Here is a 20780-nt window from a genome sequence, read left to right as displayed (position 1 = left end):
TGAGAATTGTAAGAAATGACAACTGATAACCTTAATACAAGGGAAAATAGGGGGAAATGATGGAAAACAGACATTGGAATTCAAATAGCATAGCGATCAGAGACCGCTCAGTCCCACATATTTTTCTTGCCCCTGAGACATAGCTGCATTACAGTGCAGTTCAGTAATTGACTATGAAAATAAGGTACTTTAGTTATTTAGAGAAACCTATATTCAATTCAGGGTACATGTCCTTTATGCAGGACTCTTTTTTTTTTTTTTAAATCCTCACCTGAGGACATTTTTCTATTGATTTTTAGGGAGAGTGGGGGAGGGAGAGGAAAAGACAGAGAGAAACATGGATGTGAGAGAAACATTGATTGGTTCGCAGGATTGTTAAACAAGATACCCAGATTTCAGCTGTTTCTTGCAATTTCATGATCTGTTATCAGGAAATATGGGATTTACAATTTCTCTCTGTAACTTTATGGTTATTACCATTGATGAACTAATTACACTGTCCAACTTGTAATGAAAGAAACCTTCAGATTTACTTAGAAAACATAGAAGCCTGGTTTTTTTATGAGGCTCCCCATCCTTAGAGTTCATATGTGTTACTTTTCATTACTTTGGTTTTTAGTGGATGACTTTCAGTCTGAAGATTTCAGTCTTTCAACTGGAGGAAGTATACCTCTCATCCTGCCTTTTCTCTTCCTGTGGAACTTTGTTAGATGAATTTTGGATCTTTTGCTATTTCCTCCATAGTTCTTTACTTTTTTTCTCATACTTTTGATCTCATTATCTCTTAGATTTAAATTCTGGGAGACTTCTTGAACTTTGTCTCCAAAAATTCTAAATAAATCTAAACTCTAACAACTTCAGCCTTACCTATTTAAGACCAGCACAGAAGAGGGTTGTTCAATTTATTTTTTTACTTTGGCAAGTATAATTTTAATATCAAAGAACTATTTTTGCTTTCTGACTAGTTTTCATAGTTTATGGATGTAATATCTTTTCACATCTCTTTGACTTTTTTTTTTAAGAACAGTTTATTGATTTTTAGAGAAAGAGTAAGGGCGAGGGAGAGAGAAAAAGAATCATTGATGGGAGAGTGCAACATCGATTGGTTCCTTCCTGCATGCCCCTTACTGGGGATCAAGCTCGCAAACTGGGCATGTGCCTTGACTGTGACTCTAACTGGCAACCTTCTGGTGCACAGGACTATGCCCAACCAATTGAGACACACCGGCCAGGGCTCTTTGATATTCTTAATTAGTTTGTTTAGTGTTCTTTTCTGTTTTTTGGTGGGTTTTTTTTTTATTATATTTAATTCTTCTGGATTAGTTCTGTTTGTTTATGTCATTCTTTCTAGTTTGTACTGTTATATTTCCTCAAATACTAGTATTTGATGATCTTTGATTTCCAGTCATATCTATAAGTAATGGACTGTTTGCTTAGGATAGGCAGGCTACATGAGCTTCCTCACGGGTAGTATTGGTCTATTTCTGAACTGATGTGGACTCTGGGCTTGTGTCTAGGTCTTTCCATATTTGGGCTTCCCATGAGGGAGAAGGAGGGCAGAGCGCCACAATAGCCAAAATTAGGAAACATTCTGCTAGGGGTAGCATACAATAAAAAAATTTGAAATGTAACTTGTGCTTTTTAATTAACACATTCAATAACAAGACCTAGCAGTGAGTCTTAAAACCACCATAATTTCAAAAGTATGGTAAGTGTTGGCAATATTTTGAGACTCCTCTTAACAACTCTAAAGTAATATGAAAAAAGATGTTACTTCTTTGGGTAATGAAATCACAGTAATACTACTGAGAATGGTTTTCTGCATGTATATGAAGGAAATGCTAAATTTCAGTTAATACTTTTTCTATCTACTCCCTGAATTCTTTCTTCAGGCCCCAGTTAACACTTCTGCATTTCAAAAACTTGGATTAAAAAAACCCTGAATTTCCCTATTTAGCAAAGAAAGCCCCTCATGATCTACTCTTGACAGGCTTTTCAGTCTAATCTTCACTTCTCCACACAACCCATGGCCAACCAGACCACATCTACATGCTCTTTTATGCCTCCTTATCTGTACCTCAGAATGACCTTTAGTCCATTCCAAACTTCTTTTTCTAACTATGTTCTTCATTCTCTTACCCAGACCAGGAGAGGTTCTTTATCCCTCAGTCTGATTTAAATTTCCATATCTATAATAATATAAGCGTAATATGCTAATTAGACCGGACAGTTGAATGACCTTCTGGACAAAGCCATAGCAGCGAGGGCTGAGGCAGAGGCGGTTAGGGTGATCAGGCAGGCAGGCAAGCAGTTAGGGCTTATCAGGCAGGTGAGCAGTTAGGGGCGATCAGGCAGGCAGGCAGAGTGGTTAGGGGTTATCAGGCAGGTAGACAAGCAGTTAGGGATGATTAGGCAGGCAGGCAGAGTGGTTAGGGGCTATCAGGCAGGTAGACAAGCAGTTAGGGGTGATCAGGCAGGCAGGTGAGTAGTTAGGGGCGATCAGGCAGGCAAGCAGTTAGAGGCAATCAGGCAGGCAGGCATAGTGGTTAGGGGCAGCAGGTAGGCAGACGATCAGTTAGGGGTGATCAGGCAGGCGAGTGGTTAGGGGCGATTAGGCAGGCAGGCAGAGTGGTTAGGGGTGATCAGGCAGGCAGACAGAGTAGTAGGGGCGATTAGGCAGGCAGGCAGAGTGGTTAGGGGTGATCAGGCAGGCAGACAGAGTAGTAGGGGCGATTAGGCAGGCAGGCAGGTGAGCAGTTAGGGGCCAGCAGTCCGGATTTCGAGAGGTATGTCCGACTGCCGGTTTAGGCCTGATCCCACAGAGATCCCTGCGGGATCAGGCCTAAACCGGCAGTCGGACATCCCCCAAAGGGTCCCAGATTGAGAGAGGGTGCAGGCCAGGCTGAGGGACACCCCTCTCCCCACCCCCCATGCACGAATTTCATGCACCGGGCCTCTAGTTATATTATAATTGCCTGTTTTCTAACTAGTCTATCTACTTTATAAGTTGACTTTTATGAGTAAGTACTTTGTTATGTTCATCTTTGTCAGTATCAAGAATATACTACATGGTAGGCTCACATACAAAAACATGCTTTGGAAAAATTGAAGAATTAAAATTGTATTTATTACAAGCACTAACATCTTCCAATAAGTCTCTTCTCTTTTATTTGAATTGATGTTTTTCCCTCTTGCAGATTCCATTGTATAATTGTCAGAACTACTTTCAAACTAATTCTCTAATCATTTCTTATAGGTTAATTTTGTCTCTTTCCTGCCCTCCTCCACTCCTCCCTCACCTACCCACCCTGCTCTGGCAAACAGTATCTTACATACTTTCATACATTATGATAGTAATTTTAACCCTTTCAAATTAATAACACCTGGGGATCTGGTAAGCCATGCTTATCCCCTGGTCCCACCCCCAAACTCTGAAGTACTAGTATTTACTAAAAAGCTGCGTAGGTGATGGTAATGTGAAGTCATGATTGCAAATTAGTGGAAAAAACCATTATATGATGGAAAAGTTAAAATAATCTTGAGACATTCTGATGACAATAGGATAATATGAGGACATTAGAATGAATAGAAGACATAGGAAGGAAAAGACAAAGCATTTTGGTGAAGACAAACTTTTCACTTGATTTTTTATAGATAGAAAATCTTGATATTGATTGCATTTGTGTCTTAAAAACCCACACAATACCAAAGGTTACACATTGTGTAATTCCATTTATATAATATTTTGAAATGATACAATTTTAGAATGGAGAACGGATTAAAGAGAGTCTGGGGTTAGGTAAGCAGTGTATTGTCACGAAAGAGCAACATGGGATCCCTATGGTGAAGGAATTGTTCAGTATCTTGCCTGGCATTGGTCACATGAACTTGCACAGTGATAAAATTATACTGAGCTACATATACACATATACAAATGAGTATAATAAAACTGGGGAAATTTAAGAAAAGAGTGTTAAGTGAAAGGAAATCGAATGAGGAAAAATATTTTTAAAGGAAAAAAACAAAAGCCAATTTAACATGAATGGCATTCACCTACTTTGGTTAGAGCCCAACAAGTGATGGAGAGCCCAACAAGTGTAGAAAATCTATTTCTCTTGAGCAGCTCTTTGGACCTCGTAAGAATGGAGATTGGTTTCTTTTCCTAATACAGTTCAGTGAAAGCATAAAGAGTACTGGAGTGTGAAACCTAAGCCCTGGGTTCAGATTTAAGCCTAGTAAGCTCCGACCTTGGGCATGTCATAAAATGGTCTTCCTATAAATGGGGCTAATAATAACCTTCTTCACATGATTGTTGTGAAGAATAATGTGACTTGATTTGTGACTGGATATACACATGCAAGTAATTGTTATGACTTTTCTTTAGAATTCATTTGTTCTATCCCTTTTGTGTTTCGATCATCCCTCAAGCTCCCGGTACTCTGTTCTTTTCTGGGCGTGTTCTCAGTCATCTCTCTGCTTCTCCCTCAACATGTCTTCCCTGGCATAATTCCATGTTGAATCTCTACAATACAAATGTCAGGTGTGAGTGTGTGAAATCAGAGAGAATATCTGCGATGTGCTCTAACCCACTTGCCCTTTCTACTTCTGCAGGGGAAACCCAAGAAGAAGCTTATTGACAGGAAGAACACGGTAACTGATTTTTAAAAGTTGAGCAATTTTTTCCATGTGCGTAGTATGTGATCATGCACAGACTAAATATGCATGATACTTCATAGAACCATTTTCAGTTTGGCTCCGCTTGAGTAGTAACATGAAAATGTTTTCTATCAAAACATTATTCTGTAGCAACTTTTTACAAATGAAGTTTGGGATTTATGTACTTACTTATAACTACAGGTATATCATTTCAACTGATAATAGTAGTATTCTTCTTTGGCTATGTAAGAGAGACCAAAATATTAATGAAATTTCAAGACTGCCCATGTTAGATTCAAATAAGAGGTTAAGTTTTGGCTTTAACATACCTGGGCATACAGCTCTGCACCTTGTGGGACTGAATAGAACTACTTCCAATTTGCCACGAAACTAAAAATATGCAAAATACCTGTGGCTGCTCACTTTGGCAGAGGAGAGAAAGAAAGGTCTTAGAGGAAGAGCTGAGGATGGCCTTATCCAACTGAAGACTCCAACCACAACAAAACTCTTCAACCTAAACTCATACCCTCTGGTTTCAGACATTACATACATCCCCTTTGCTTTATATATCTTTAAAAAGCAAAATGAGAACAATAAGAAACATTTTGTATCAGCGGTCACCAACCTTTCGGACCTCACGGACCACCAGTGGTCCACAGCCCACCCGTTGGCGACTGCTGTTCTTTAGCTTTTGCTTCTACATTTAAGAATGAAGGTAAACTTGGTCTCTCACTCAAATCTTTTAAAGCATAAATCTAATTTTTCTTTAAAAAGAAGGAAAACTGCCTATCTAGCATGGCTCGGTGGTTAAGTGTTGACCTATGAATCAGGAGGTCATGGTTCGATTCTTGGTCAGGGCACATGCCTGGGTTTTGGGCTAGATCACCAGTGTGGGAAGTACAGGAGGTAGCTGGTCAATGATTCTCTCTCACTATTGATGTTTCTCTCTTTCTCTCTCTGCCTCTCTCTTCCTCTCTGAAATCAATAAAAAAATATATATTTTAAAAGGAAAACTAATGACTGCCATTTAATTAAAGGAAAACAAATCAAGTTTGTAGCTTATTTCCAAATGAAAGTCGTATTTAGTGTTTAAGTTTTCTCCAGTTTTCAGTCAAGGAATATGCTTCCTAGAGTATATGCTATCAATTTTGAAATTAGAAAAAACAAAACAAAAAAGAACAAAAGATAACATCTTAAACAAGAATATTTAAAAATCAGTGAGTTCTGTCCTTTGTTCATTTTTTGCCACTCATTCTATATGGCTTGGCCATCAGTAGGGTTATTTTGTTTTTGTTTTTTTTTAATATATATTTTATTGATTTTTTTACAGAGAGGAATGGAGAGGCGTAGAGAGTTAGAAACATCGATGAGAGAGAAACATCGATCAGCTGCCTCCTGCACATCTCCCACTGGGGATATGCCCGCAACCAAGGTAAATGCCCTTGACCAGAATTGAACCCGGGGCCCTCCAATCCATAGGCCAACGCTCTATCCACTGAGCCAAACCGGCTTCAGCAAGTAGGGTTTTCTTATGTGGTATAGAGGCATAAGCAAATGAAAGGTGGTGTGACAGACCATATGTTGTAGCATGAAACAAGTCCTAATATATTTAAAAGGATTAAAAGCATATAGAGTATGTTCCTTGACCACATGGAGGTTAGAAATCAGTAAAATAGAAAAAAATCTCTAAATATTTAGGAATTAACATATTTCTAAATAATCCACAGGTGAAGGAAGAGATGAGGAAGGAAAATTTTTGAACTGAAGGGTAATAAAAATATAACATTAAAATGTGTGGGATCTAGTTAAGGAATGTTTCTAAGGAAATTTATATCTTCAAGTGCTTATATTAGGAAACAGAACTAAGTCACTGATCTAATATACATTTTATGAAACTGGAAAAAGAAGAAAACCCAAAGTAAGTAGAAGAAAGGAAATAATAAAGGACAGATATCAAATAAGTTTTAAAAAACAATAAAGAAAATTAATAGAATTCAAAATTGGTCATTGATAAGATAGCAGAATTGATAAACCCTTATGTAGTCTGATCTAGAAAAAAAAACAAGAGAACCCTAATTGCCAATATGAGATAGGAAAGACGGATACCACTATAGATTTTAAAGACATAAAAAAGATATTATTAACAATCTTCTACTACTACTTTGACAACTTACAAAAAATGTCTGAATTTCTTGTGGGAAGAGAACACTTAGTAAAACTGATATAAGCTAGAATACAAATTTTGAATATTTTTATACCTCTTAAAAATACTGAATCCTATCTAATAAAGAGGAAATATGCTAATTAACCCTCACACTGTTGCCATGCTGTTGCAAAGATGGCGGCGCCCACAGCCAATAAGGAGGGAATATACTAACTAATTGACTGCCCCGCCCTCAAAGATGGCAGCACCCAGTTCCCTCAGCCCCTTTGCCTCCCAGGGCCGGCTCGAGGTGCAGGGAAGCCTCGGATGCAGCTGCCCAGCGGCCCAGGGCCACCTGAGGCTCAGGTAACCAGGGCCGGCCGAGGCTTGTGCTGCCAGCAGTGGCAGCAGCAGAGGTGTGATGGGGGGTCACCTTCCCCTGATCAACAGGTCGCCTCCCACCCCTGAGGGCTCCCGGACTGTGAGAGGGGGCAGGTCGGGCTGAGGGACCCCCCTTCAGTGCATGAATTTTTATACACCGGGCTTCTAGTTTATAACAAAAAACCTTCCTACAAAGAAAACTCCAGGCCCAGTGGTTTCACTGGTAAACTCTATCAAGCATTTGAGGAAGAATAACAGTCTTACACAAACTTTGAAAAATCTAGGAAGGGACGCTTTCCAATTTTTTATATGATGCCAGCATAACTACTACACCAAAATCTGACAAATACATTTAAGAAAAAGAAAATCACAGACAAATGTCTTAATGAACATAGATACAAATTTTCTTTTTTTTTCTTTTTTTAATATATTTTATTGATTCAGAAGTAGAGAGAGATAGAAACATCAATGATGAGGGAGAGTCATTGATCAGCTGCCTCCTGCACGCCCCCTACTGGAAATCAAGACTACAACCCGGGCATGTGCTCTGACCAGGAATCAAACCATGACCTCCTGGTTCATAGGTTGACACTTAACCACTGAACTACAGCAGCTGGGCTAGATACAGAATTTCTTAAAAGAATATTAGCAAATAGAATCCCTTAGTATGTAAAAAGGATAATACATAGGACTAAAGTGAGATTTTTCCCAGTAATGCAAAGTTGGTTTGATATTTGAAAATCAGTTAAGACCTGGCCAGTATAGCTCCTTTGGTTGGAGAATTGTCCCCATATGCCAGGGTTGCAGGTTCCGTTCTTGTTCCAGCACATACAAGAATCAACCAGTGGGTGCATAAGTGAGTGGAACAACAAATCCATGTTTCTCTCTCTTTCCCTGCTCTCTTTGAAGTCAATAAAATAAAACCAGTCAATATAGTTCATATTAAATAAAAGGAAAAACACCAGATGATCATTTTATTAGCTGCAAAAAAAAAAAAGAGGAGAAGGCATCTGATAAAATTAACATTGTGAGAAAACTCTTAGCAAGTTAGGAATAGGAAGGAGCTTTTCAATCTGATAAAGGCCTTCTCTGAAAAATCTATTTCCAATATCATACTTAATGGTGAAATATTGAAGACGTACCCCCTATGATTAGCAATAAGGTAAGATGTCTGCTCTCACCACATATATTCCCTTTGTAGTAGAGGTCCTAAGCAGTACATAAAGCAAATAAAATAAAAGGCATATAAATTGGAAAGGAGGACGTTAAGTGTCTGTATTCTTGGTTAGTGGACATCAGGTAACTAGAAAATCCCAAAATATCTACAGAATACAAGAACATACAAGTATATTTAGCAGTATCTTGAGATACAAGAGCAATATACTAAAACATTTTTAAATACAGTAGCAGAAAATACTTGGAAAGTGAAATTTAAAATTCTATTTATAATAGCACTTGAAAATATAAAATTCTTAGGGGTAAATTTAACAAAATATGTTCAATACCTATACAGATAAAGCTACTGAATATTACTGAAAGAGATTTAAAAAGATCTAAGTAAGTGGAAAGATATGTCATGTTCATGGATTAGAAGACATAATATTGTACACATCAATTCTCTTGATATGTACAATTGATATAAATTGATCTAAATATCCAGTGCAATATCAATTATTAATCTAGGAGATTTTGTGTAGAAATTGACCAAATTTTTTTATTTATATGGAAATGCAAAAGACTTAGAATATCCAAGGTAATCTAGGAAAAGATTTAGAGTCCCTGACTTACAGAAATTCTATAATGCTATAGTAATCAAAACTGGGGGAAATCGATCACTGAAACAGAGGAAGAGCCTAGAAATAGACTCATATTTATAATGTAATCTAGTAGGGAAAGGAAACAGAGATGATTCATAGGCATAAACATAAAAGCTATTACTATAAAACTTCTTGAAAATATCTCTGACTTTGAGTTTGGCAAAAGTTTTTAGCTATGACACAAAAAGCAATAAGCAAAAAAGAAAAATGAGAAAGTTCAGTTTCTCAAAATTAAAAACTTTTATCATAAGATACTGTTAAGAAAATGACTAAGTAATACAACATTCCAAAACTCAATCAGGAAGAATCTAAAAACCTCAATAGGCCAATAACTATGGAAGAAATTGAAGCAGTCATCAGAAAGCTTCCAGCAAACAAAAGCCCAGGGCCAGACGGCTTCACAGGGGAGTTCTACCAAACATTCAAGGAAGAACTAAAACCTACCCTCCTCAGACTACTACAAAAAATTCAAGAGGAAGGAACGCTTCCAAGCTCATTCTATGAAGCCAGCATCACCCTAATACCAAAACCAGGTAAAGACATCACAATGAAAGAGAATTACAGGCCAATATCCCTCATGAACATAGATGCCAAAATCCTCAACAAAATCTTAGCAAATCAGATCCAGCAGTACATCAGAAGGATCATACACCATGACCAAGTAGGATTTATCCCAGAGATGCAAGGATGGTACAACATCCGTAAATCAATAAATGTGATACATCACATAAACAAATTGAAAGAAAAAAACCACATGGTCATATCAATTGATGCAGAAAAAGCATTCGACAAAATCCAACACCCATTTTTGATAAAAACTCTCAGAAAGGTGGGAATAGAAGGATCATACCTCAACATAATAAAAGCCATATATGACAGGCCCACAGCCAACATCATACTCAATGGACAAAAACTAACACCATTTCCCCTAAGAACAGGAACAAGACAGGGATGCCCACTCTCACCACTCCTGTTCAACATAGTACTGGAAGTATTAGCCATTGCAATTAGGCAAGAAGAAGAAATAAAAGGCATCCAAATTGGAAAAGAGGAAGTAAAACTGTCCTTATTTGCAGATGACATGATATTATACATACAAAACCCTAGAGACTCCATCAAAAAGCTACTAGACTTAATACATGAATTTGGCAATGTAGCAGGATACAAAATTAACCCCAAGAAATCTGAGGCATTTCTATACACCAATAGTGAACTTTCAGAAAGGGAGATCAGAAAAACAATCCCATTTACCATCGCACCAAAAAAATTAAGATACCTAGGAATAAACTTAACTAAAGAGGTTAAAGACCTCTACTCAGAAAACTACAGGACGTTGAAAAAAGAGATAGAGGAAGACATAAACAGATGGAAGAACATACCATGTTCTTGGATTGGTAGAATCAACATCATTAAAATGTCCATACTACCCAAAGCAATCTATACATTCAACGCACTTCCCATTAAAATACCAATGGCCTTCTTCAAAGATCTAGAACGAACTCTCCAAAAATTCATCTGGAATAAAAAAAGACCCCGAATAGCTGCAACGATCCTGAGAAAGAAAAAAGTAGGTGGGATCTCAATGCCAGATATCAAGCTGTATTACAAAACCACGGTTCTCAAAACTGCCTGGTACTGGCACAAGAACAGACATATAGATCAGTGGAATAGAATAGAGAGTCCAGAAATTAGCCTGAACCAATATGCTCAATTAATTTTTGACAAAGGAGGCATGAACATACAATGGAGCCAAGATAGTCTCTTCAATAAATGGTGTTGGGAAAATTGGACAGACATATGCAAGAAAATGAAACTAGAGCACCAACTTACACCATACACAAGAATAAACTCAAAATGGATAAAGGACTTAAATGTACGACAGGAAACCATAAAAATTCTAGAAGAATACAAAGGCAACAAAATCTCAGACATATGCCAAAACAATTTCTTCACTGATACAGCTCCTAGGGCAGTTGAAACTAAAGAGAAAATGAACAAATGGGACTACATCAAAATAAAAAGCTTCTGCACAGCAAAAGAAACCATCACCAAACCACAAGAAAACCCACCTCGTGGGAAAACATATTTGCCAACGTCATATCTGATAAGGGCTTAATCTCCAAAATTTATAGGGAACTCATACAACTTAACAAAAAGAAGATAAACAATCCAATCAAAAAATGGGCAAAGGATCTAAATAGACACCTTTCAAAAGAGGACATTCAGAAAGCCAAGAGACATATGAAAACATGCTCAAAGTCACTAATCATCCGAGAGATGCAAATCAAAACAACAATGAGGTACCATCTCACACCTGTCAGAATGGCCATCATCAACAAATCAACAAACGACAAGTGCTGGAGAGGATGTGGAGAAAAAGGAACACTTGTGCACTGCTGGTGGGAATGCAGACTGGTGCAGCCACTATGGAAGGCAGTATGGAGGTTCCTCAAAAAATTGGAAATGGAACTCCCATTTGACCCTGTGATCCCACTTCTAGGAATATATCCCAAGAAACCAGAAACACCAGTCAGAAAGGATATATGCACCCAGATGTTCATAGCAGCACAATTCACCATAGCTAAGATCTGGAAACAGCCTAAGTGCCCATCAGTAGATGAATGGATTAGAAAACTGTGGTACATCTACACGATGGAATACTATGCTGCTGTTAAAAAGAAGGAACTCCTACCATTTGCAACATCATGGATGGAACTGGAGAGCATTATGCTAAGTGAAACAAGCCAGTCATTGAAGGAAAAATACCACATGATCTCACTCATTCATGGATAATAAAGACCATTACAAACTTTTGAACAATAATAGATACAGAGGCAGAGCTGCCTCAAACTGATTGTCAAACTGCAGTGGGAAGGTCAGAGAGAGTTGGGGGGCAGGGGGGAGGGGAGTAAGAGATCAACCGAAGGACTTGTATGCATGCATATAAGCATAACTAATGGACATAAGACACTGGGGGGTAAGGGAGGGTAGGGGTTTGTCAAGGGCGGGGGGGAAAAAAGGACACTTATGTAATACCCTTTGTAATACTTTAAGCGAAAAATAAAATAAAAAAATAAAAAAAAGAAAATGACTAAGTGAGCCATCAAAAGGAAGATATGTGAATAGCCAATATTCTCATGAAAATGTGCTTAACAATATTAGTTACCAGAGAATTACAAATTAAGTCATGAGATACCACTAAACATCCAGCAGAATGGATAAAATTATATCAAGTCATCTTGTATATTTTAATGTCTTACAATTTTATTTGTGAATTATCTCTAGACTAATAAAAGAGAAACATGCAAATTGGTGTCACTCCGCTATGCTCACCAGCCAATCAGAGTGGCTATGCAAATTAACCCAAACAAATATGGCGGTTAATTTGCATACACAGGCGCAGAGTGAAGACTGAAGAGGCTTGGCCGCAGCAGAGAAGCCAAGCCTCGCTGCGGCCACACCAAAGGCCTGGGTCCCGGGTGCCGGAGGAAAACCGGTACCAGCAGCCAGGGGAAGGAAGGCCTATTGCGTGAATCTTCGTGCAACAGGCTTCTAGTACCTCAATAAAACTCGGGAGGGGAGAGAATGACAACATCAAATGGTGAGGATGTGGAACTAGTAATGGAACTCATATAAATTGTCATTGGCTGTAAAACTGGTACAAGCACTTTAGAAAGATTCTGGCAGTTCATTAGAAAAGCCTAGAAAATTCCACTTGGAGATCTTTACCCAGGAGAAATGAAAAAAACAAAACAACAACAAAAAAAACAACACAAAATGACGTACACATATATTTTATTGATTTTTTTACAGAGAGGAAGGGAGAGGGATAGAAAGTTAGAAACATCGATGAGAGAGAAACATCGCTTAGCTGCCTCCTGCACACCCTCTACTGGGGATGTGCCCACAACCAAGGTACATGCCCCCGACTGGAATCGAACCTGGGACCTTTCAGTCCGTAGGCTGACGCTCTATCCACTGAGCCAAACCGGTTAGGGCAACGTACACATATGTTTACAGCAGCTTCATAATATTCCAAAATTGGAAACAACCTAGGGATCTAACAACAGGAGAGCAGGTGAACTGTGGCTTATTCATACAGTTGGACTCATCCTCAGCAACATGGAGGGATCAGTACTGATACACACAACATGGATGAATCTCAAAAACATGCTGTATGAAAGGAGACTTACACCAAAGAGTTCATGCTATATGATTTCATTTTTATGAAGTGCTACAACAGGCAACCTAAATAGGGGATGAAAAAATTTAGAACGGTGTTTTCCTTTGGGAGTGTGAGAAAGGGATTGATTGGGAAGGGGCATGAGTACTTTCTGAGGAGATAGTAACATTAGAGTTTGGGTTTAGTATAACTGTAGGCATTTGTCAAAACTCATCAAATGGAAATTTAATATTTGGGTATTTCGCTGTGTATAGTTTTTAGTTCACACACACACAAAAAAAACCCCACAAAAAAATGCAAAACAAATATTGAATTCTAGGTAATGATATGGATATTGAAGTCTTTAGGAGGGACGTGCACAGATGTCTGTGTCCAGCTTTGAAATCCTTTAAAAATTAAATGGGTTGATGGATGAAGAATGGAAGATTGGATGTACATGTGATGAAACAAATACAATAAAATATTCATTGTAGAAACAGCAGTAGGTAAATTGATATTCACTGTACATTGCTTACACTTTTCTGTTCATTTAAATATTTTCATAATAAATAGTTGGCAGAATAAAAGCGGCTAAAAGGTATTACAGCTTAATTTATAGGGATTTCAATTGTTTATTAATTTGAAAAGTTTTATATGTCAGCTGTGCACTGGGCAGTCTGATAAGCACCACCGATCCAGTGCTCAAAACAAGCATGTTCCTTGCCCTTCTGTTTATCAGATTCATATTTTCCCCAGCATTTCCTACCTCCATCCCTTGTACTAGTTAGGATTTATCTATCTATCCTGGGTTTCTTAGAAGCTCATAGTCATTATTTTAAAATATCAGATTTGTTTTATTTTCTTTATTTACTTGGCTAAATGTCTATTTTTACAAATATGTGTATGTGTATATGCGGGAGGGCGGGGCAGTGTTCAGTTGGGACTCTCATTTTTAAAGTTCATTAATTTGCTTCCCGTTTCTGCCTTTGGTGTCAGGACCTTCCCTGTTCTTGACTCAATTTTCTCCTCTAAAGAGAAGGCCTCCAAAAGATTTACTATTCTTTTCATCCACCCAGAAATCCCTCCAAGTCCTAAATAGACTAAAAGACACAGCCTTTCCATCGAACTTGGGGACTGAAAGTTTCCAAAGGAATGGAGATGATTCTTTGACCTCAAAGGGAATCCACTTTGATTTCTAGAGGGTTGAAGAGGGCAAGTTCAAAGCTCCCTGCCTTCACACACTAACACGGAGGCTTCTTTCTGGCCCAATGACCAAGAACCCTCTTTCTCTTTGGTTATCTCTGCTGCCCTGTACTTTACCCAGTTCTTATCTGGATTGGATCTGATACCTGTCACTTCTTTCATTTGTGACTTATTTTAATGCCTAATGTAGCTGCTGCCGTCTCCTTTCCGCATCCCTTTCCCATTCATGAGCTGATTGAATTTGGCCTTGTCCTACATCTGTGTCTGCCCTTGGCTGTGCCTCTGACTAACTCCTGACCTGTACTCGACACCTGAAGAGCCCTGCCCCCTCGCCCCACCTACTCCCATAACGAAGTAGGTTCTAAGGGAGGAGTTCCTCCTGTTGGAATACTTGAGGCTTGGAGTGTCCCAAGGTCCTGGTAACTTTTTACCAAGACCCTTCCCCTGTGAGTTTCAGTCAGCTCCGTGCTATCATATTCATGATTATCAGCCATTCCTCCCCTCATCTGGCCTCCGCTATATTTGTTAAATATGGTATAGTCAAAACAATATTTGTATAATTTTAAGTTATAATGAATAACAATAAAATAAACACCTCTAGCCACCACCTAGCCTGAGAGTTAAAATGTTACCAGTATCTCCCGGTTGTTCTTAAGGCATAAAGTATTGGGTAGCACTTTCTGATCTCTGCAATAAATAGCCAGTATTACGGAATATCTAAAAATACTTAAACATTGTCTTCAGATATATTTTGGTTCAGAATATTTAACAAATTCAGGCCATTATGGAAGTTTTAATGTAGATTTCAACATTTCAATTCATCTGTCAAACCTTTTAGAATTCACTAGAGTTACTTACTGAGCATGCCCAGTCTATCACCATTACAGATTTCTGTCAAGCTTAGCCTTAGAATAAAGGAGAGCTTTCTGAAGGCTTTTTCCCCCGTAGAGTAACTACTGATGGAGCACCGGAATTGAAGGTAGAGAGTATGAATTCAAAAGCCAGGCTGCATGCTGCTCTGTATGAGAGGAAGCTCCTGTCTTTGGAAGTGCGAAAACGTAGACGACGGAGTGGGAAAATAAGGACGAGGGCAAAATACCCAGGTATGTGCTGCTGAGCTTTCACCAAAGTCCAGTATCTGGCCCTGCCTGACTCATTTAATCAGCTTCTTACTACTCCATGAATCAGAACCACCCTGATCACATATACTTATTTTTGTATAGTCCTTTTTCTCTGAAACTGAATTTCAAAAGGATTGTAAGTTTTTAAACCTTCTATAACATTTGTATTGAACATGCGAAGCACATACATTTTGGTTTTTGCTCATATTTCAGCATCATATAATATCTGATACTTTACAAATAGCATTAGCTTAAGTTTAATAGAAGCCTCAGCATTACTGTTCTGTTATTTCATGATTAAATATTAAGTCCAGTTTATCCGTTGACATTGCTGAATGCTGTAAATATTTTAAACATGAACAGACAAAGTGGAACTTCTTTCTCTCCCAGATGCTCCCATATCCATTTGCTACTGACTAATGGACTGACTGACTTTCTTTCTTTCCCTCTTTTCCTCATTTGGTGAGCAGCTGTGTTAGGCACATTAGTCACTGGGGTTTCATTGGTGAATATAAAAGATTTGGTCCTTGTTCTCATAGACCTTCAAGGCAGTGAAGGAGAAGGGTAATGAATAAACATAGGAGAGAAAGCTATTCCCTGCTCTTTGTACCTTCATGAAAAGTGCCCTTCAAAAACCTCTAACACACTCTAAGAGATTTCTAAGATGTTATTTTGCCTTAAGTTGTGAGAGAGCCATTGGTATTATGATGAGAAACATCAACTACTGAAAATCATTACTAGGCTTTTAGAATATATAAGATTGGAGAGTGAAGTGTGCATGCTATTAATTTGTTACTTGTGGTGTTACTTAGTTATGGGTTTTTACTAAAAAGATAAAAGGAAGGTATTGGGAGAGAGGAAATTTTAATCCTTTTTTCAGCAACATTAGTGATTCTTCGCATTTAGTGATTACCCAACAAGCTGAAATGAATGTTAAAACTGAGACAGAGAGTGAAGAGGAGGAAGAAGTTGTATTAGAAAATGAAGATGAAGAACCAGAAGCTTCCCAGGAAGAGTTTGCAGGGTCCCTTGGAGAAAATCAAGCCAAATACACATCCTCATTGAGCACAACAGCAGAAAATTCACCCAAAGAAAATGCCATGAAAGTTTCAGAATGGAGTAATAAAGGTGAACAGTGCTGCAAAATTGAGACTCAGGAACCAGAGCCTAAATTTAACCTGATGCAGATTCTGCAAGAGAATGGCAATCTTAGGTATGTACCCTTCGTAATTGTAATAGTAAAACTGATAACAGCTAACTTGTATTGTGTACCAGGTACCGTGCTGGTGGCTTTGGAGCCATTATCGTCTCTTATTCACAGTAATCCTGTGAAGTAATGACTGTGAGATGATATTATTATTATTATTATTATTATTATTAAAACTGAGTCTTAGAGAAGTGGCTTGTCCAAGATATAAAGCTATGTTACAAATCCAGGTTTCATTGGCTGGAAGAATACTTGTTGGGTTTTAGTGTCAGGCACTAAGAGCACAAGGAGTTCAAGCAGCTCGTGATTCATGGAGACACTTAAGGAACAGGGGCTATGACCCCAACGTGGGGTAAGTCCTCTCAGGACACAGTAAAAGGACTGATTGGTCTTGCTTGGGAAGGCTAGAGACATTAGGGAGGAGGCAGTATTTGAACCAGGCTTTGAGTAATGAGTATGATTTCAGGAGGTTTGGGAGATACCAACTAAGTGTGGAAGTGCTAGTAGAGGAAATAAAGACACAGAGGTGTGATAGAAAATTCATTCAGTCCCTCAACAGTATTTGCTGAGCACCTGCTCTGTGCTAGGAATTGTGCTAGGCTGCACAGTATCCTATCTAATAATAGAGAAACATGGTAATTAGTCGTACCTCCGCTACCCTTCCCATTGGCTAATCAGGGCGATACGCAAATTAACTGCCAACCAAGATGGCGGCCGTCAGCCAGGCAGCTTGAAGCTAACAGGAGGCTTGCTTGCTTCAGTGACGGAGGAAGCCAACGTTCCCCGCCTGCCGCTGCCAGCCTCTGAGCTTGCAGTTTGAAACATTGTTACAAATATAGAAGCTAAACAAAACCCCAGAAACCTGCTTTCAGCCAGCCGGAATCTCAGAGCTGGAGTTGAAACAGTGTTTCGATTATAGAACCCAAACAAACCAGATACCTGCTTTCAGCAGCCGAGGCCTCAGAGCTGGAGCCAAGCCTCAGAGCTAAAGCTGGCCCAGAATAAAAAAAAAAAAAAAAGGACAAGTTGGGAGCTTCAGTCACCTGCCAGCCTGAAAACGGCCCTCAGCCCCTCACCCAGACTGGCCAGGCACCCCAGTGGGGACCCCCACCCTGAAGGGGGTGTGACCAGCTGCAAACAGCCATCATCCCCTCATCCAGGCTGGCCAGGCACCTCAGTGGGGACTCCCACCCTGATCCAGGACACCCTTCAGGGCAAACCAGCCGGCCCCCACCCCTGCACCAGGCCTCTATCCTATATAGTAAAAGGGTAATATGCCTCCCAGCACCAGGATCAGCGTGACAGGGGGCAGCGCCCAAACCCCCTGATCGCCCTGCAGCTCTGTGTGTGACAGGGGGCGGGGCCACAACCTCCCTATCTGCCCTGCTCTGTTGATGACAGGGGAAGGCGCCCCAACCCCCGATCAGCCCTGCTCTGTGCCTGATAGGGGGGAGCTCCCCAACTCCCTGATCGCCCTGCGGCTCTGTGTGTGACAGGGTGTGGCGCCCCAACCCCCTGATCGGCCCTGCTCTGTGTGTGACAGGGTGCGATGCCCCAACCGCCCCCCCAGCCCCCCACGGGCCCTGCTCTGTGTATGACAGGGGGCGGTGCCCCAACTCCCCTATCGGCCCTACTCTGTGAGTGACAGGGGGGAGCTCCCCAACCCCCTGATGGGCTCTGCTCTGTGCGTGACAGGGGGGAGCTCCCCAACCCCCTGATGGGCCCTGCTCTGTGTGTGACGGGGGGAGCTCCCCAACCCCCTGATCAACCCTGCTCTGTGCGTGACAGGGGGAAGCGCCTCAACCCCCTGATGGGCCCTGCTCTGTGAGTGACAGGGGGCGGCGCCCCAACCCCCTGATTGGCCCTGCTCTTTGGGTGACAGGGGTTGGCGCTGCAACCTCCCATCGACCCTGCCTTGAGCATGACAGGAGGCGGTGCCCCAACCCCCCAATCGGCCCTACCCTGAGCGTGACTGAGGGTGGCATCACAACCTCCCGATCCACCCTGCTCTGTGCATGACGGGTCGGCGCCCCAACTCCCCAATCGGCCCTGCTCTGAGCCTGACCAGGGGCTGCACCTAGGGATTGGGCGTGCCCTCTGCCACCCGGGAGCAGGCCTAAGCCAGCAGGTCGTTATCTCCTGAGGGGTCCCAGACTGTGAGAGGTCACAGGCCAGGCTGAGGGACCCCCCCTCCCCCCCCTCCCCGAGTGCACAAATTTTTGTGCACCGGGCCTCTAGTTATTATAATGTAGAGAGACCAGGACAGGTTCATGGAGCTTACTCTAGTGGGCAAGGCTGACAGTAGACAAAGAAGCAGAGTAATTTCAGGCAGTAGGAGGTGCTATGAAGACAACAAAACAGGGTGTAGTGTTAGTGTGTAATTGGGCAGAGAGTTTCTTTAGATTGGTGTTTGGACATAAAGAGATAACTTTTGAGGTGAGTCCTGAATGAGGAGGAGGAGGTAAGTCATGTGAAGTGGAGTTAAGTCATGGAGAGAGGGATATGGTAAGAAATGAGACAAAGAAGAGTCTGGACTTGATTTTTAAATGCTAATTTCTAAGTAGATGAATGATGTGCTCAGATCTTAATTTAGAAAATAAATTCTGATTGCACTGTGGGAGAGTGATTGGTAAGAGAGGAACTGAAGGCAGAGCGGTGAGGTTTGGGGGCTGTTAACAGTATCCAGAGCCAGGACGATGAAGGCCTTGACCAGAGCAGTAGCTATAGGAATGGAGAAAATGGGATGGGCTTAATGAAATTTGCAAGTTAAAATTGTCAGTTAAAATTGGTCTCTATAGATGTAAGAACTCCAGAGAGACTGACTTTTCCAAATTCAGCAACTTGGTGATGCCATCAGTCAGTATAAGGAGCATAGGAGTTAGCTTGATGATACAAATAACATTTTATTTGGGACACAGTGAGGTGAAAGTGCTCCAGGATGAAGATGTCCAGTAGATAGAAAATATAGCTTTAAAGGTCAGAGTTCAACAGAACTGTATGGTTGATAGTTCAGAGTGGATGTGCTTGTGCAATTCAGTTTAGTTCAGCAAGCATAGACGACGGAAAACGGAAGAGAACTGAGCCCTGGGAAAACCAATGTTTAATAGTAAAGAGACAAGAAATAACAGCTAGAGAGTTAGGCAGTGAACTGGAAGGGTGTAGGATGGTAAAAGCTATCAGAGCTGTAGAGTGCCTCAGCCCAAGTTAAGATGGGAGTGAAAAGTGCCTACATTTATGTCCAGGGATGGATATAGTGGATAGAAGAGAAATTGTGATTTAAGGAAATAAAAAAGCAAGTGTGAACTAACTTTTTCAGAAGATTTGGCAATGAAAGGAAGGTGAGGATGCATGGGAGAGAGCAAACTAAGGGAAGGATTTTATGGGTAGAGGATTAGGGATGCAGAAATGGCCTAAAGGAAGGTGGCAGAGGCCAGTGGAGGGGTTTCTCTTCCTATAAGTCAGAATGAAAGCACTGTGGGATGAATGCAGTGGTTAGAAGTTAAAGGGGAAGGAAGTTTAGGTATTTATGCATGCCGGCCTTTATTTTCTAAGTTAGTGGTCAATTCTTATACTGCAGGGATGGAGAGCAACATTAGGGTTTGGGAAATGGGATAGAGTTAAGGTTTGGAGAGTGAGAATAGTTTCATTAGTAAAGAGCACACTGAACTCGGTTAGGAGACCTGGGCTCTGGCTTTAGTGCTTACCAGCTAGCGGTGTGATCATGGACCATCAGAGCTTCTCCACGCCTGTTTCCTTTTCTATTAGGCCAGAGAATGGGGTTAGACAGGTGTTTTTCAAGCTGTGTTTTCTGGAGGGGGAAGATTGAAATTGAACTTTTCAAAACCACTGGACTATGTTCTAAGGTCCTTTCTAGCAATAACATTCTACTTAGCTGTTCTGGATATAATTATTTCTTCATAAATCTTATGGATCTCACTTCCAGCCAGTAAACTTGTAATTGCAGTATGCGTTCATATAAATTAGTGGTTTTCAGATTATTTTCTGGAATTGCCCATCATTCTATGGGGCATCAGAGTGGCTACTGGGAATTCGGGGGAGGTCCATGGCAAGGATTCAAGACTCCATGCCC

At 40.4% G+C, this 20780-nt stretch overlaps 1 protein-coding gene across 9 annotated transcripts in view; it reads left to right on the top strand.

Annotated features, from left to right (window-relative positions):
- TTLL5 (tubulin tyrosine ligase like 5) overlaps positions 1 to 20780 on the top strand; it is a 272026-nt gene that overhangs the window by 97709 nt on the left and 153537 nt on the right. For 8 of the 9 annotated variants that reach the window (XM_070416253.1, XM_070416235.1, XM_070416244.1 and 5 more), the window contains 3 exons: positions 4612 to 4650; positions 15311 to 15465; positions 16390 to 16696. In XM_070416253.1, the coding sequence (XP_070272354.1) occupies positions 4612 to 4650; positions 15311 to 15465; positions 16390 to 16696 (501 nt within the window). The remainder of the gene's footprint in view (positions 1 to 4611; positions 4651 to 15310; positions 15466 to 16389; positions 16697 to 20780) is intronic. The other variant, XM_070416261.1, reaches the window with a different exon arrangement.

This window comes from Myotis yumanensis, unplaced genomic scaffold, assembly GCF_028538775.1.
Source record: "Myotis yumanensis isolate MYYU_CA2020_CCGP unplaced genomic scaffold, mMyoYum1.0.hap1 SCAF_1, whole genome shotgun sequence".
NCBI classification, from domain to species: domain Eukaryota; kingdom Metazoa; phylum Chordata; class Mammalia; order Chiroptera; family Vespertilionidae; genus Myotis; species Myotis yumanensis.
This window is presented reverse-complemented; position numbering and strand designations above follow the sequence as displayed.